At 43.3% G+C, this 14,167-nt stretch overlaps 1 protein-coding gene across 6 annotated transcripts in view; it reads right to left on the bottom strand.

The window, feature by feature from the left end:
* LHFPL2 (LHFPL tetraspan subfamily member 2) overlaps positions 1-14,167 on the bottom strand; it is a 121,005-nt gene that overhangs the window by 6,061 nt on the left and 100,777 nt on the right. For 4 of the 6 annotated variants that reach the window (XM_042028873.1, XM_042028874.1, XM_042028875.1 and 1 more), the window contains one exon: positions 11,479-12,257. In XM_042028873.1, coding sequence (XP_041884807.1) covers positions 11,479-11,908 — 430 coding nt within the window. In that variant the 5' untranslated portion in view covers positions 11,909-12,257. Of the gene's footprint in view, positions 1-11,478; positions 12,258-12,447; positions 12,472-14,167 lie in introns of those variants that run through there. The other 2 variants (XM_042028877.1, XM_042028872.1) reach the window with 2 other exon arrangements.

Below are 14,167 nucleotides of genomic sequence, written 5' to 3'. Positions count from 1 at the left end.
CACTCTATGTATCTTTCTGACTGCGCATTGGTATGGGCCAGTCGCTGCTCTCTCTTATGATCACAAGCCCTTTGGTAGGTAAAAATCACCATCACTGAATTAAGAAGCCGAATCTGAAATGCCAGCATCGCTGCTGCCAACACAGAAGTTTTTTAAGCTTACCACTCCATCACTCACAAACCTAGACATCTTGTGTTTAACAGCAAACCTGTCTTATGGCTGAGTGTCACAAGCAGGACCAAGAAGATACATCCATCAGTTTTTATCAGAACTAGAGCACTGAGCAACTCCTGAAAGCTATTGGTTAATGGAATGTATCCCCCAAGCTGAAAAGCCATTACCCAAAACTCAGGCTTCCAAAAGGCACAGCATTGCTGCTGGATGTAGTCATCAGGACTTTACTGACTTAGACTTTTTTTAAAAAGTACAGAAAATTCCTGGATATATAAATCTAATAAATACTATAAAAGACCATAATTTGATAAACTTCAGCTGTTTTCTCACAGATGAGAACAAAATCTGGAGGAAAGCCTTGACTATGGATTTGAATACAGTCAAGTATGTACCTGATTTCAGATAGCTATAGATAGACAGGAAGAACAGGTCTTTGTAACTCCTATACTGGACCAGCATAATAAAACTAAAAAAAAAAAAAGTAGTATTTTCACTACCAAACCTCCTTGCTACTACTCCATTTCAGTGCAGACAGAAAGCTTCTCATGAGCCTCTTAGCCTTACTTCTAATATTTAACGTAATTTCTTATTTCATTAATAACTCGTTCCTGCTTGACAGGGAAAGTAAATAAAGATGATTCCATTAAGTCAATTCAACATACCCACAGCAGAAAGGCACTCCTTTGATTCATGCTAACAGCAAGTGGAGAGGCACAGACCTCTCATCACATATTCAAATCTCCGATATCCAGAGCAATGGCTGAGCTGAGCAGGGTCCCTTCCTGACTCTCCCGATCCACCCAGAAAGGAATGTTCAATTAAAGAGGAGCTTTGCCTCCTGCTACCCTCAGAAGAGACAGTCACAGAGCCCATCTCAATGACTCCTAAAGCTTGAACAAAACAGGCAGATGATGCTCCTACCAACAGTGCAAACCATTGCCTAAATTGTCTGAAATAGAAGCCAGCAAACCGAAGCACTTAACTGTTCAACTACTGCAGTCAGACACCCCTCAAAAAGAACCCCCACTGCTCCTGGAAACATGGATGCAGAGGGACAAGAAGGAGAAAAACTATCTTCTGTTGACGGTTTGCCTTGAGACATAGCTGGCAGGAGGACTGTAAATATTAATGATAGAGATTTATTTTTCTTAATAAATTAGTTTTTGCTCATGCCTGTGTCTTTGAAAAGAAGCCAATATTCAAGAAAAAGAACAGATAATAAAAATTGAGTGCTCTGTCTGAAGAAGTTTTCTGCAATGAATATTTTCAGTTCTTCGTGCTGCTGAACAATAAATTAGTTTTAATTCAAAGCCAATCTACCTGTGGAATTATTGCTCTTTGTTCACCTTGCTGGGAGAAACAAATTCACTCTGAAAACATTACAAGCTGTTTTCCACTGTGCTCCTCTGCAGGCTCACAGGGCTCATGCTTGCCGTGTTCTAGATTTAACCACCTCTCTGGGCACACCTGCACTGCTGAGACTGCAGCATCTGCTGTACACATATTGTTGTTCCTACTTTTTAATTAGCACTATCCCACTTACTGAAATCAGTATGATAATTTTTCAAAATTACATTTTCCTTTTTGTTGGTTGTTGCCAGTTCTCAGTTACTTTTCCTCTTAGGAATCCTCAAAACAGAGGCTTGAAAGAATGTCACACAGTGTTGCCAGATGCCTAGGAATGACAACAGAAAACTATTCAAATGACTTTTTACCCAGACACCTCATCTATAACTCTTTAGTGTAAGTTCTGTCAGTAGAGAACATTTTTACATCTTTTACTGAAGGCAATTTGGCCACATAACCTTTTATTATCAGGCCCTAATTACTTGCTTTCAAAAAGAAGCCTTTATGAGATTTAGATTTTAATGTTATTATTAGATTACTACATATCTCCTGACTACAGCAGCCAATTAACCATCAGGCATTCTTTACTTAAATGGTGTAAAAGCAACTCGTTTCTCTTAAAAAACCAAAGCAAAACTTTACAGCATGCCAAGAACATCAATATAGCAGACTGCATGACTGTGCAACGTTTCAGAAGACAGTTCATTAATGCTTTCCCTATAGGAGAAGACTTTTTGTATTTGTGCACCAAGAACTTGTCCCCTTTCAAGGGCCTGCAGCTGCAGCAAGCTATTGCTCCTCCTGGTTTTTATACACTGCAGCAGTGCTGCCAGGTCAACGTTGTGGAAAACCAACAGACCAGCCTTTCGTTGTGGATGTTTTTATGTCATGTTATATGCTGGGGTCAGATCTGAGGAAAACCTTTTTTTCTTTCTTGGAAGCAACCCTTGAGACAGGAGGTAGGCAGAGGGTAGTTTAGCCAAGTGAAGGCATGCTATTTAGTTTTGACAGTCTCCTGTGCAGCTGTTGTTGTGCCATATTAAACAAGAGCATATACTAACAAAGCCAATTTCCATTGCAAAGCCTGAAACTATCTACTCATTTCCTAGCAAAATAGTAAAAGAAGCTTTTAAATACTGCTGAAGAAACAGGAAATTAAGCAGCCGTGATCAATGAGGTGGCACTGCACCAGGCTCCTATGGAGCAGCACAACTGAGCAGCATCATTTTGAGAGGAAGAGAAAAAGGGTAAAAGGGTAAAAGCAGGGAGGGACTAGCTTTGCAGTGCAGTGTAGGTGGGCTGCATCCCCAGTGGCATCGATCTTGATTGTTTTCATCTTCTGCAAAACCACAGGAGATTAAGAATCAGTCCAGGGACACTGCATCAGCCAGGCACCCTGCCTTTATTGCTCACATTTGCACATGCATCAATATGCTACCTGAGCCATTTCATGTGTTAAATTTCTGTCCAATGTACTACTCTAGCTTAAGCCAAGTAGGCTTTCCCATATGCAAATTTTCCCTGACAAACCCAGCAGGGATGCTACCAGGTTACCACTCATGCACTTTTGATCACTTTGCCCGCTGACAGACAGGGGAAGGGACAACCTCCTACTTGGCAGCTGCACAACAGACACCTTCAGCCCGTGAAGTGATTCAGTAATACCATTATAACCAGATGAGAGCTCAAGAGGTGGGCTCAGGCCGGCTGACATGGTGCTTCTAGCACTCCACACTGACTATAGGAAAAGGGTGAGATGCTGAATGGAACACTGCTTACAGTACACACAGCACAGGGCCCCAGACCTGCCTCTGAAGTTGCTTTTCAGCCCCCTTGGATGGCTGCCAGACCCACCAAACACAAGCAGCTGACCAGAGGCAAGTAGGTCTTTGTCCAGAAGGAAAGGGGAGACTTTGCATGCCCTAGTGCATTGGAAATGGCCTCTGGCCCACTTGGAAATGCTGCATAAGAAACAAAAGAAAAATTCACAACGTTAAGAAGGTCAGTGCTTTAAAAGCCTACCTGGACACTTCAGTTGGTGCAAGATAACACAGGCCAATGTGTTTTGGGGTAAGTTGGAAGCATGGCTGTTGAGGCGGGGAGGGCTGCCAGCAGGCAATGCACTGAAGCAAGGTCTATACCTTCATACCTACAATCACTGCAGATGGCCGCTCACATATATAGATTTCAGTGTACTTGGGATATCCTAAGCTGAGGCAGGAGAATTAGTAGCTTAAAACTATAACCAGCTGATGGCTCAAAAGCCGCTCGGATTTTTTTCCCTTTAGAATGTCTCAGGGTACTATAAGGGCATGCAGTTACCAGAAGAAAAAGTTCCCTGACCACTGCCTTCTCCAAGCTGAGGAAGAGGATAAGGTCCCTACTCTCATGTTTCTTTTTCCATGTATTATGCAAGTCGAAGACACTTATTCATAACCAAACCTATGCAAACATCTGATGACATTAGTGCTGTTGTGATCTGGAAACAGAGGTAGGAATACAGTGTAGGGGACTACCTGTAGGACACTCAACCATTATGTTTAACTACCCCCCAAAAAAACCCACAAAACAACTCAGTTTATTATCTTGATGTGGGGAATTTGGGGGTCGTTTTTTATATTGGTATGACCTTACTGCTTAGACTTCTCTGAAGCGACGTGTGAGCCTGCAGACTGCTGTTTTTAAGAGAGGGGAGGGCAAATTCACCATTAGCTTTTAATAATTTTTATGTATGTGGTGAGAGTACCCATTAGTTGGGAGGAAAGAAAATGTGCAGACTCGAAGTAAAATCAGTCCCAAGCCCTGAAATTACACTGCTGCCTCTTTGCTGGCTGTCAGCCGTGTGAACTCACCACACTCTGGGGGCTCCTGTGTGGTGGCTGTCAACCCAGCAACTAAGTCAAGATAAAGAACCTTACAGGGGAAATCCCAAATGTACACAAGTTTCAGCAGTACAGAGGTAAACAAAGACTCTCCTCTCACAGGGCCATTGATCAGGCACAGCCACCTCTCACATTTTACCTTAAAACCCAATAAAGCATTGAGTGTTTTTAATCTAGGACGACCCAATAAAAGAGTCAAGTCAGCGCTGCTAAATGAGAAATTCAGTTGTGGGTGGTAAATCCAGGAGGTTCCTGAATCAGGGAAGGAAAGGCCATACCAAATATTCTGTCCATGAAATATTATTTGAAAGAAGCAGAGGGGAAGACCCAGTATATTTCCTACCACTCACCATAACCTTTTCCACTGCTGTTCAACTAGTGAGTGCCATGCCCTCCAAACCACCAATCACTTATGCAGGATTAGCAGAAAGGGAATGAAATATGACCATAGCTCAGTAAGGGAGGCCAAAACAACAACCTGCCTTAGCTTAAGCAGAGGTAAAAGGGCTGCAGCTTACTTCTTTCACGGCCTTACCTTTCCTCAATACTGATCCTGTAGTACAAACAAAACCTCACTTTGGGGGCTGGGGAGAGGAGCTGCAGAGGAATCAGCCTGAAGGAAAAGGCAAAAGGAGATGCAGGAAGGGGAGAATTTCATGTGGCTTCATGAGCTATGCAGCAGCAGAGTGCAAGGCATCTGCACTGGGTAAGGAAAAAAACTCAAATCCACGTATTTCCTCACCACCACATCAGGAACACCAAAGACAGAAGATAAGCAAAAGTTAGCCCCCTTTCTCGAAAGAGCTCTTTTCATCTTTTTTTCTTGTGTTTGAGTGAGAACACAGCATTTGCTAAGTTTAAATATTTTCCTTGTGTTTGCAATCTATATACAAACAGCAGCATCTGTCTTGGCTCTGAAGGCCTGGAATGAAAACTCTGACAGAAACAGAGCCCTTGTGCCCCTCCTGACATCCCCATGGCCTCTTGGGGTCACCAGCACTCTTTCCCACATCACCAGGGCAGGGGTATAAAGAAGTGCTCAGCATCTCACCTGTGCTGGTGGAAGTAAGAGACCTCAGTGTGCACATGTGGCACAGTAAAATGTTTCTCAGTGGGTAGCATGAGAGTCTCTCTCACATTAAGCACTGTTTGTTGGAAGAGATTTATGCTTGCCAAGATAATCAGCTGCCAAACTTGATCACTGAAAACCTGACATTTTTGTTTATTTTTCTATTAATTTTAATCTGCTGCATGTCTACTGGTTTCCAAGTACCTACCTTGATAGCGCAGGAGATGAGTCGACGACTGAATCTAACAGAACACTGAAATCTTCATTTTATTTCTTTGAAGTTACTAATGCTCTCCTTCAGGCTCAATAGCAATTTAGCACTTGAACTCAGTTTTCCTTCCCTGGCATATTCCAAGACAACAGTCCCCTTTGCTTGAACTTTCAGCAGCCAAGTGTGTATTAGATATCATGCTGGCATTGGGCCATATAGGTTACAGGAAGCACTATACCGCAGACAGCAAAAGCAGTTCAGACTGTCAGGATTTCCATCAGAAATCCCTCTCCCCTCCCTTTTTACTTTCTTCCCACCCCAAGTATTCAGAATTCTGGCATCAGAAAAGAAGAACTCTGAGCTGAATCCAAAGAGGAAATATGCTTTTTGAAAAATGCATGCTCTGCATTTTAGAAAGACAAACAAGAAGCTTCCTTGCTTTCAAGGGCAAAACCAACTCTTGCTCTGCTCTCCTGCTGCTTGGGTCCCTGGCCATGCAACAGCTTCCATTGTCTGCAGGCTATGTGAGCTCACAAGGTGATTTCTTCCTTACTCACCAGTTTGTCTCTTTCTCTTTTGTACTGCTTTTGTACAGGGTGATGCCACCTATAAAAGAATGTCCTAAACTATGCTCCAACTACCAATACTTTTTGCGTTACGCTCTGAGCATGGAAGAGCTCTAGATGCCTCATGCTCCTTCTACCTCAACTTGTGTCTCCTGCTTTTTCTCCCCTCTATGATGAAAGGCCTGGCTGACCTCCCGCTTCCTCCTCAGCTTCCTCCTCCGCAACTCACTGGCCTCCTTACCTTCCAGCAGCCAGGAGTCTGCAGTCCCATGGCTGCACACAATACAAGCCCACCCTGTGTGGCTGGATCCTACTTCACCCACCCCACAAGCAGCTCCAGATCCTTGTCCCCTTCAGATGGCTCCTATCACACTCTGCTCAGGCCATCTTCCTTATCACCCAGCCTCCCAAAAGGAAAACAATGCCAAGCAAGTGTAACAGGCTGAACAACAACTCAGCCCAAGAGACATAAAACAAACTCTTTCAGCAGCAAAGATAGACTGTTACACACACAGCTGGCTTGAAAATCAATTTCACCTCTTCATTGTAGAAAACTGCAGAGAAGTTTCCTTGCATTTGAGGGTAAAGCTGCACTCCTGGAACTGAACTATTGCCAGGTACTGCAACAACTTCTGATGGAGGAACCCTCTGAGATACCGAGAAAAGGAGAAAACAGGGACAGTCATAGAGGGAAATCATTAAAAGGTCAGAAGAAAGAATGCAGGAGAGCTTGTGAGACACCTGAGAAGAAAAAGTACTGTGAGAGAGCTATCATTGCTTGGGACTGAGCAGGGCAAGTGTCAGGGGGAAAAAAAAGCCTATCAGACCCTGGAAAAGAAGAAGCTGAGTCATTCCCCAGCAATGCTGGAGGAGAAACTGCTGGGGTGACAGAGGGAGGCCCAAAGCTGCAGCAGCTGGGCCCAAGCAGACAGGCTTCAACTAAGTTTCCAAGGGAGCTTAATGCTCTCTGACCTGCCTGCAGCAGCCTTTGAAAACACAAACCTCTGCTTCAGCTGACTGGACACCTACCTGTTAAAGATGCAGCTGCCAGTGACACAGCCAGCTAAGCCACACGACAGCAAAATGCATCCATGCATTCACCTGAATAAACCAGAGACACTCTTTGGTGTGCACCTGGGACACAGCTGGTCTTCTGACTGATGCAACCCAATTTTTACATGCTTTTTTCCCCCATGCTTCTGTCAGGAAACAGTTTAATCAAGCCCCATTTGAGCTAGCAGACAGTGGACAGTGAACAGAGGAAGGGAGTGACCCATGAGAAGCCTTCCAGATGAAGCCATCAGCATCCTGGAAAGACTTTAGAGAAGCGGAACTATTTTATCTTCTTTTGGTAAATGTGCCTGGCAAGGCAGCCCTGCTCCAGCATGGCAAAACACCAGTAAAAAAAACTGAACTCCCAAACCCATTAGCCTTCCTGACATGTCAGCTCCCTTTCCCCACTGCTCTCCCCAAAGCCTTTGCAGGCTCTAATCTCCCCACAAAAAAACACAGGGGCTTGCTCAAGCTCTGTGGTTGAGATAATATTGGTGCAGCTAATTTAGCTTCCTCCCCGGGTGTGCAGGCAGGGTGCTGCTGGTGCATTGTGGCTCAGCTGCAAGTCAGGCAGCACTGGCTGTGGGGAAGGGGTTCTGTCTGCCCAGCTATGGCAGAGGCCAATAAAAGAAGCCAAGTTGTTGATTATGAACTTCATAAAGGAAACTACCAGAGATGGAAGCCGAACCTGGTTTAGGCTCTGTCCTAAGCTCTCTTCGCCCTCCTTTGAGGCTAGGTTATGTTTATATTATATTACTTAGCAACAAAGTGAAGTACACAAGCCCAAATAAGATTCATAAATACATACGCAACTACACTGCAGACATACCAACGTATGTCAGTAGGAGATCACCAATTATTTACTTCCTACAGCTACATGACTACTGTGAAAATTTACTTTGAATTGATTCTTGTCATTTAGCATGTAATAATATCCTTCCTCCTCTAGCATCTGTATTTCAAGTGATTCACAGATTAAAAGTAGAATACTTTCCCTAAAAAGAAACACAAATGAAAGTCTTCTTGCTGCTGGATAGTAATTATCTATTCAATTACACATCTCTGTTCTCTGCACTCTCTAATGCAGAGAAAAGATGCTTATCCAGATGGAACAATCCTTAAACATCTCCAAAACCAGGGCTACTGATTACTGTTTCTACAGCTGCAGAATGAAAGGCACTGCAGTCTGAAAGTAAGTGGTAGAAGTTCTTGCTCTGTAACAAAGGAATTACAGGAGTTTAAACAAGAGCCATCTTTTTTTCCTTTACGGCTTTGTATTTCTCATTTTCTGCCACAAAAATAATTTTAAAAAATCCCCATAGTCTACATATGTGCATGGCTTCCTCCTGTTGATCTAAATGAGAGTTTGCACATTTGTGCAAGTGCCATAACAGAAAAGATGCTGCTTTCTGTTCTGTAATTTCACCGTAGGCATCATCCACAACCAGTCTTGCTAGACTGGGAAGATATATCCGGTGTCTGTTATTGTTTTGTCGTGATGAATTCCAGGAATAAATGATGTTGTTGTATGTTTTTAATTATATTAAATCTCTACTGCAAAGATAGAGAGATTTTAAATGAGATTAAGTCTGCAAGATCCTGAGTTCCTGTAGATGACTCTACCATGTGTGCATCTCATCTTTGAAAAGGAGATGTTTGACATACTTGCAAATACGGGACTGATACAGGCTGATTAACAAAATTATTTTGTGAATTCTTCTCCTATGCTTATTAAAAACACAATTGTTCACATTTGAAAGAACGATGTTATGCTTAAAATTATTAAGGCAGGGTTATATCTTGTTCTCTGGTCAGGGCATCAGTTTATCTATCATAATCCCTGTATGAATTAGCCATGCTGACAACAGTCCCTCTTGAGCAGCTTGCTTAAGCATTTTTCAAAACTCAGGAACTGAGAAAGTTGAAATTAGCAGCCACCATTAGTCATAAGGAAAATAATTGCAACTAAGTTAGCAGATGCTGTAATGCTAATGGCACAAAAGTAGCAGTGGACCCAATAAAACTAATCTTAAGAAAATGAGTTGTGAGCCATGAGATGCCTGGCTGTAAATATTGGCAGGCGTACTTCTCATAGCAAGGTTTCAGTAAGGTGACCTCTCTCCTACCCAGTTTCATGATGTGTCATTTGTCTGAATTGTAAGAAGGGAAGTGCTTCCATGCTCACTACAACTCAAGAAGGACTGATCTATGCCCTAACACATAAGAAATGCTTTGTCAATTGTATTGTTCAATGTTTCAGGCTGCAAGTCCCATTATGTGTACAGCTGGATTGATAATAAAACATAAAACGGTCTTACCATGTATTTTCTAACAAAAGCATGGTCTCCAGAATGCTATTCTAAGACACCAGTACCTACTACCTGCTAATCCTAGGTGATAGACTAGGTATTTGGAGATGGTATCCGAGTTGTAAGTAAAGTTATCTTTTCAAAAGACCCAAACCTGACATGCCGAAGATCTATTTATGCTGCTAAGCAATCTCTCCCATACAAATACCCTTTCAAAAGAAAACAAGCAGTAAGTGCATCTCCTGGAAAAATACTCATGGATTATTTCTGAAGTATAGAGTAAGAAAGCCACAAACTAACAACTTCCCCTGACTTAATCTGCACTGCCAAGCTGCTGCCTTGTCACACTGCTTCTGGCAAATTCTGTATACCAGGAGTGACTACAGCAAAACCTGTCATGTTCATCTAAAGGACCCTGACATGCTAATTGTATGCCATCATATGAACAGAAGCATCTTTAGCCAATCTAGGGACCTAATTCTGCTCCAGAAGCACAAACCTCACATTGTGGGTGACATGAAATAAGTGTTACACTTCTATACTGAAGACAAATGGAGTAGACAATGGTGAGAGCCACCGAGGTAGTGCTTCAGGAGCCAGCATCAGCCAGTCCCTGGCATGTAACGCTGGCTCTAGGGGGTTGCAGCAGGCAGTAAAGTCAGTTTTCACCTACTTTCCCATGCGTATTTAGAATAAGATTATGTTAGGTCTCAACTAAGCAAATGAAACCATCCAGCTTCAGATAAAGGTCTGAGTATCTATCATTACATCTCCTGTTTAGGTATAGCCATCACAGAGATGTTTGACCACCTCAGTGGAGGTGAGAAGGGGGAAAGCTGGATTCATATTTAGAGCAAAACAAGTTAAAACCTAATTTTTGTTGTATTTAAATAATTTTGTGAATTGAAACCATCTGCTTAAGAGCACCACCAAGAGAGAAAGAGGAGGTGGCCCTGCTGATTCCCTCCCTCCTCACAGGTCTCTGAGGGCTGCCAGAGGCAGGGCAAAAGATCACTCTCCTCCTCCAGATGACCACAAACACAGAGAGCACAAAAGATGAAAACCTGTGTATAAGACAGGTTTTCCCCATAGCTCACTGGCAAGTACAGAAAAATGAATATTTCTCTAACTAAGGCTGTTCAGGGTTGGTTTACTAAATCATTTAATCTCTGTAAAATCTACGGGTTTAAGCAGAAACACCAAATCTCTAGAACAAAATCATCTTTTCAGGCAAAGCACAGCTGACCCTTGGATAGTGAAAAGACAAGCTCACTGGGCTGTGTAACTGCAGCTGAACAATAAGCTGGCTAAAGGGAAGGTTTATCTCAAGGTATCACTTGTTAAACTCACAGCTTTGAACGAGGCTGCTTAGCATGAAATGCTGGAGGAACTGGGTGTGTAACTTCAACCAGTTCTTAGCCCTGGGGTGGTATTTACTCTCACCACAGTTGTGAAGCCTCTGAGACACTGAGGGAACTGCCTTCAGTCCATGGAAAAATTACTAAAGTATTGAGAGGGAGATAGACTGCCTTAAATATGAGTATTAACTTTGTTCTCTGCTGGTAGCAAAGGAGAGAAGCTTTTGTAACTGAAAGAAACTCAAACAGAGGAAAAAAATGAACAGCAAACAAAAGCAATGCTGGTCAGTTCATTTTGGCACACATCAGGCTGCAATTCTGCTGCCAATGTCAATGTATTACACACTGTGTAGCTATAAATTTCAGTTACGTTTGAATAAACACCAGCATATAGAACTGCTTTGGGTCTGCCTAATGCAGTCTGCCTGCAGGCAGGCCAGAATTGTTGTATTTCTTCATCTGAATTACCCCCAAAATAAAAATTTTAGTTGCTCTCAAAGTGCACATACCTGCAATCCCTTGTAGTAGCCCACAGACATTAAAAATGCTTTTCTTCATAATACTCTGCACACACATAGTAAAGACAGACACAAATGCCACGGTGCAGAGAATCATGATTCCCATGGCTAGGAAAATAGCAGTTGCCTGCCAGAACCCACTGGCAATCTCACTGAAGTTTTCAGCGTAAGGACCACAAAGTGTGTCTCGTCTAGAGAACTGCATGTGGGAGATCCTGGTGCAGCGCCCGTAGATGCCCAGTGTTGGGTGGTAGGGCTCCTGCGACCCCCCCGTTCTGTTGTCCACATCCTCAGAGCTTGAAGGCTTTGCTTTGCCAATCAGCCAGTCTGCACTCATGAAGGCAATGAGCTCTGCAAAAGCCACCACGATACTCAGGAGAGTCCACAGCATCGACCGACACGTTACAATGACATGACACATATTGATGTCCAGGGCTTGTGATCAGTGCAGTACTCTTAAAATCCAGGCACAAGAGAGAAAAAATTAAATTAAAAAAGGAAAAAAGGACCCTAAGAAAATCACTGTGGCTGCTCTATTTACTCAACTCTCTCACAAAGGCTGAGATGAAGCTTCTCAGGAGAAAAAGTGAACAGCCCCAAGTTTTGAAAGCAGTGCAATCATTTGTTCTCTCTGTTTAGTTCCTCCTTTTTTCTTTTGGGGATGATGAGCTATGAAGTATGCTTTTCTTTCTTAATATTCATACTGGCACATGACACTGCTGGCTGGTGGGGGTGGCTACAAGGACTGCCCACTGTTCGACATCACACACCTACAAGAAAAGAGAAAACACATCAGCAGTAAGAAAAAAGTCATTTCCATCCCCACAACAAACCAAGATCTGGTGCAGATTTACATCAACATACAAAGCTCTAACAAGGGCTGGTCAAACAGAGCCTGCTGGAAACCTCCCTGATTTGTTACAGGGGAGTCATTAATCTCCCCCCACTGCCAATACTTACAGTATCTGCTGTGCCCTATCCCACGGTGGCTGTTTGTCAAACACTTTGTGAGCAAAGGTCTGAGTAACACACCCAGCGGTCCCACCCACTCCTACCACCACACCCCCATCATCTTCTTCTGGTCCAAATTACCAAGGGTGCTGGCAGTCACCCAGCAAAATGTTTGGACACGTTTAAGCAGTTTCACAGATGTGCAGCTCCTGCCTTCACTTTGGGGAGGCAGCACAGCCCGCCTTTGGGACGGAGGCTGAAGACAGCTCCACATGCTGTGGGCACCTAGGTGCAAGGGGCAACGAAGAAACCTTGTTCCAACCTTCCGGGTTTCTGCTGACTGCACCTTAGCCAACCCCGCCTCAAGAGGAGGTGAACAAGATTACAGTTGCAGACAGCTCACCCTGTGATGTGGTGACCCCTTTGAAGCCTGGATTTTGCGAGGAGTGGTGCCTCCCTGGGTGTGGGATCAAGGTTTGCACCAGTGTTTCAGGAAAACAATCTGCCTGCAAGTATGTCACACACCTCATCATGAACTGCATCCTGAACTCATCCAACACTGGCAGCTTCTGGTGACTTATGCCATTGTAAACAGGAATCTGTGGAAAAGCGACTGCCAAGTGGCCAAAAGCCGCAGTGAGAGGGGTTGCTGGTCAGCCTTGAGCTTCCTAACTCCCCTCAATTCCCCTCTTCCACAGCCCTGTTGACTGCAGCAAAATGCTCCCCAGGGCTTTCCCCAAGCCATAGCAGTGCCTTTCAACAGTGGCTGATGACATTCCCAGAGTTACACTTATCTTAGTACAAGAGGCAGAGATCACTATACTTCCAACTCCTATCCAAATATTGGCCTCAAAATAACAAACAGGTCATTGCACACGCCTCTGCTCTTGAACTGAAACTGTGTTGCCTGAAGGCAGAGTGGGAGCAGGAAATGCCCTCATGTTACCCCCTCCATGATGAAAATGTAGCACTTCCAAGTCTTCTTCACAAAACCCCAAATACTGACATTGAACTGGAGGCAAGAGTCAAGAACCAGATCTGGACCTCACTGCTGGGCTGCTGCAGTCACCAGAAGCCAGAAAAAGAGTAATCTCCACTATTGTTTTTAGATTTGTCATGGAGTTGGTATTTAATTTCTTAGGAGTTCTGAGTTGGGTGGTTAAGTATTAGTCCCACTGAATGCAAAATGAAACACACACACACAGCTTCACACATTCAACATTTCATCCAGCAATTTCTACTCCCCCCTGTACTAGTTGTAGTGAATCACCTAGATCTGCAGATTCTTTCGGTGTAAGAGGCTTAAAGCTGATGTGGCAATAACAGAATTTGTCTCCTGTAGTTCAGCGTTTTGGCATTGCCTTAAAAAAGGGCTTTTAGTCATACTGGGAAAACAGTTCCACTAATTTCCTTTTTTTGGGGGGGGCGGGAGGACAGTGAGCATTAAGTTTTCAAGCAACCTGATGTACTAATGACTTGAATACACCCTTTGTAATAACAGAGAGCTGAAGTGTCAGCCTGCCAAAGAAACTTAATTTGCCCAGTAGTTCCACTTTAAATAATGATTGGAATGTAGGAAATGTCCACTACAAATCTACATTCTTCTGATGTCATCTATGTGATTAAAGAGAATTTAATTGAAAATACCTTTATTTTTCTGAAAGATGCTCCAAAAAGCTCTCAAATCTGTATTTTTATGCAAGAATTGCACCCATATGAACTCCTCATC

This window comes from Corvus kubaryi, unplaced genomic scaffold (genome assembly GCF_017639235.1).
Source record: "Corvus kubaryi isolate FWS band 111438036 unplaced genomic scaffold, C.kubaryi_AGA036_p1.0 37308, whole genome shotgun sequence".
NCBI lineage: Eukaryota > Metazoa > Chordata > Aves > Passeriformes > Corvidae > Corvus > Corvus kubaryi.
The sequence above is the reverse complement of the archived record's forward strand: the minus strand, read 5'-3'. Positions and strand labels throughout refer to the sequence as shown.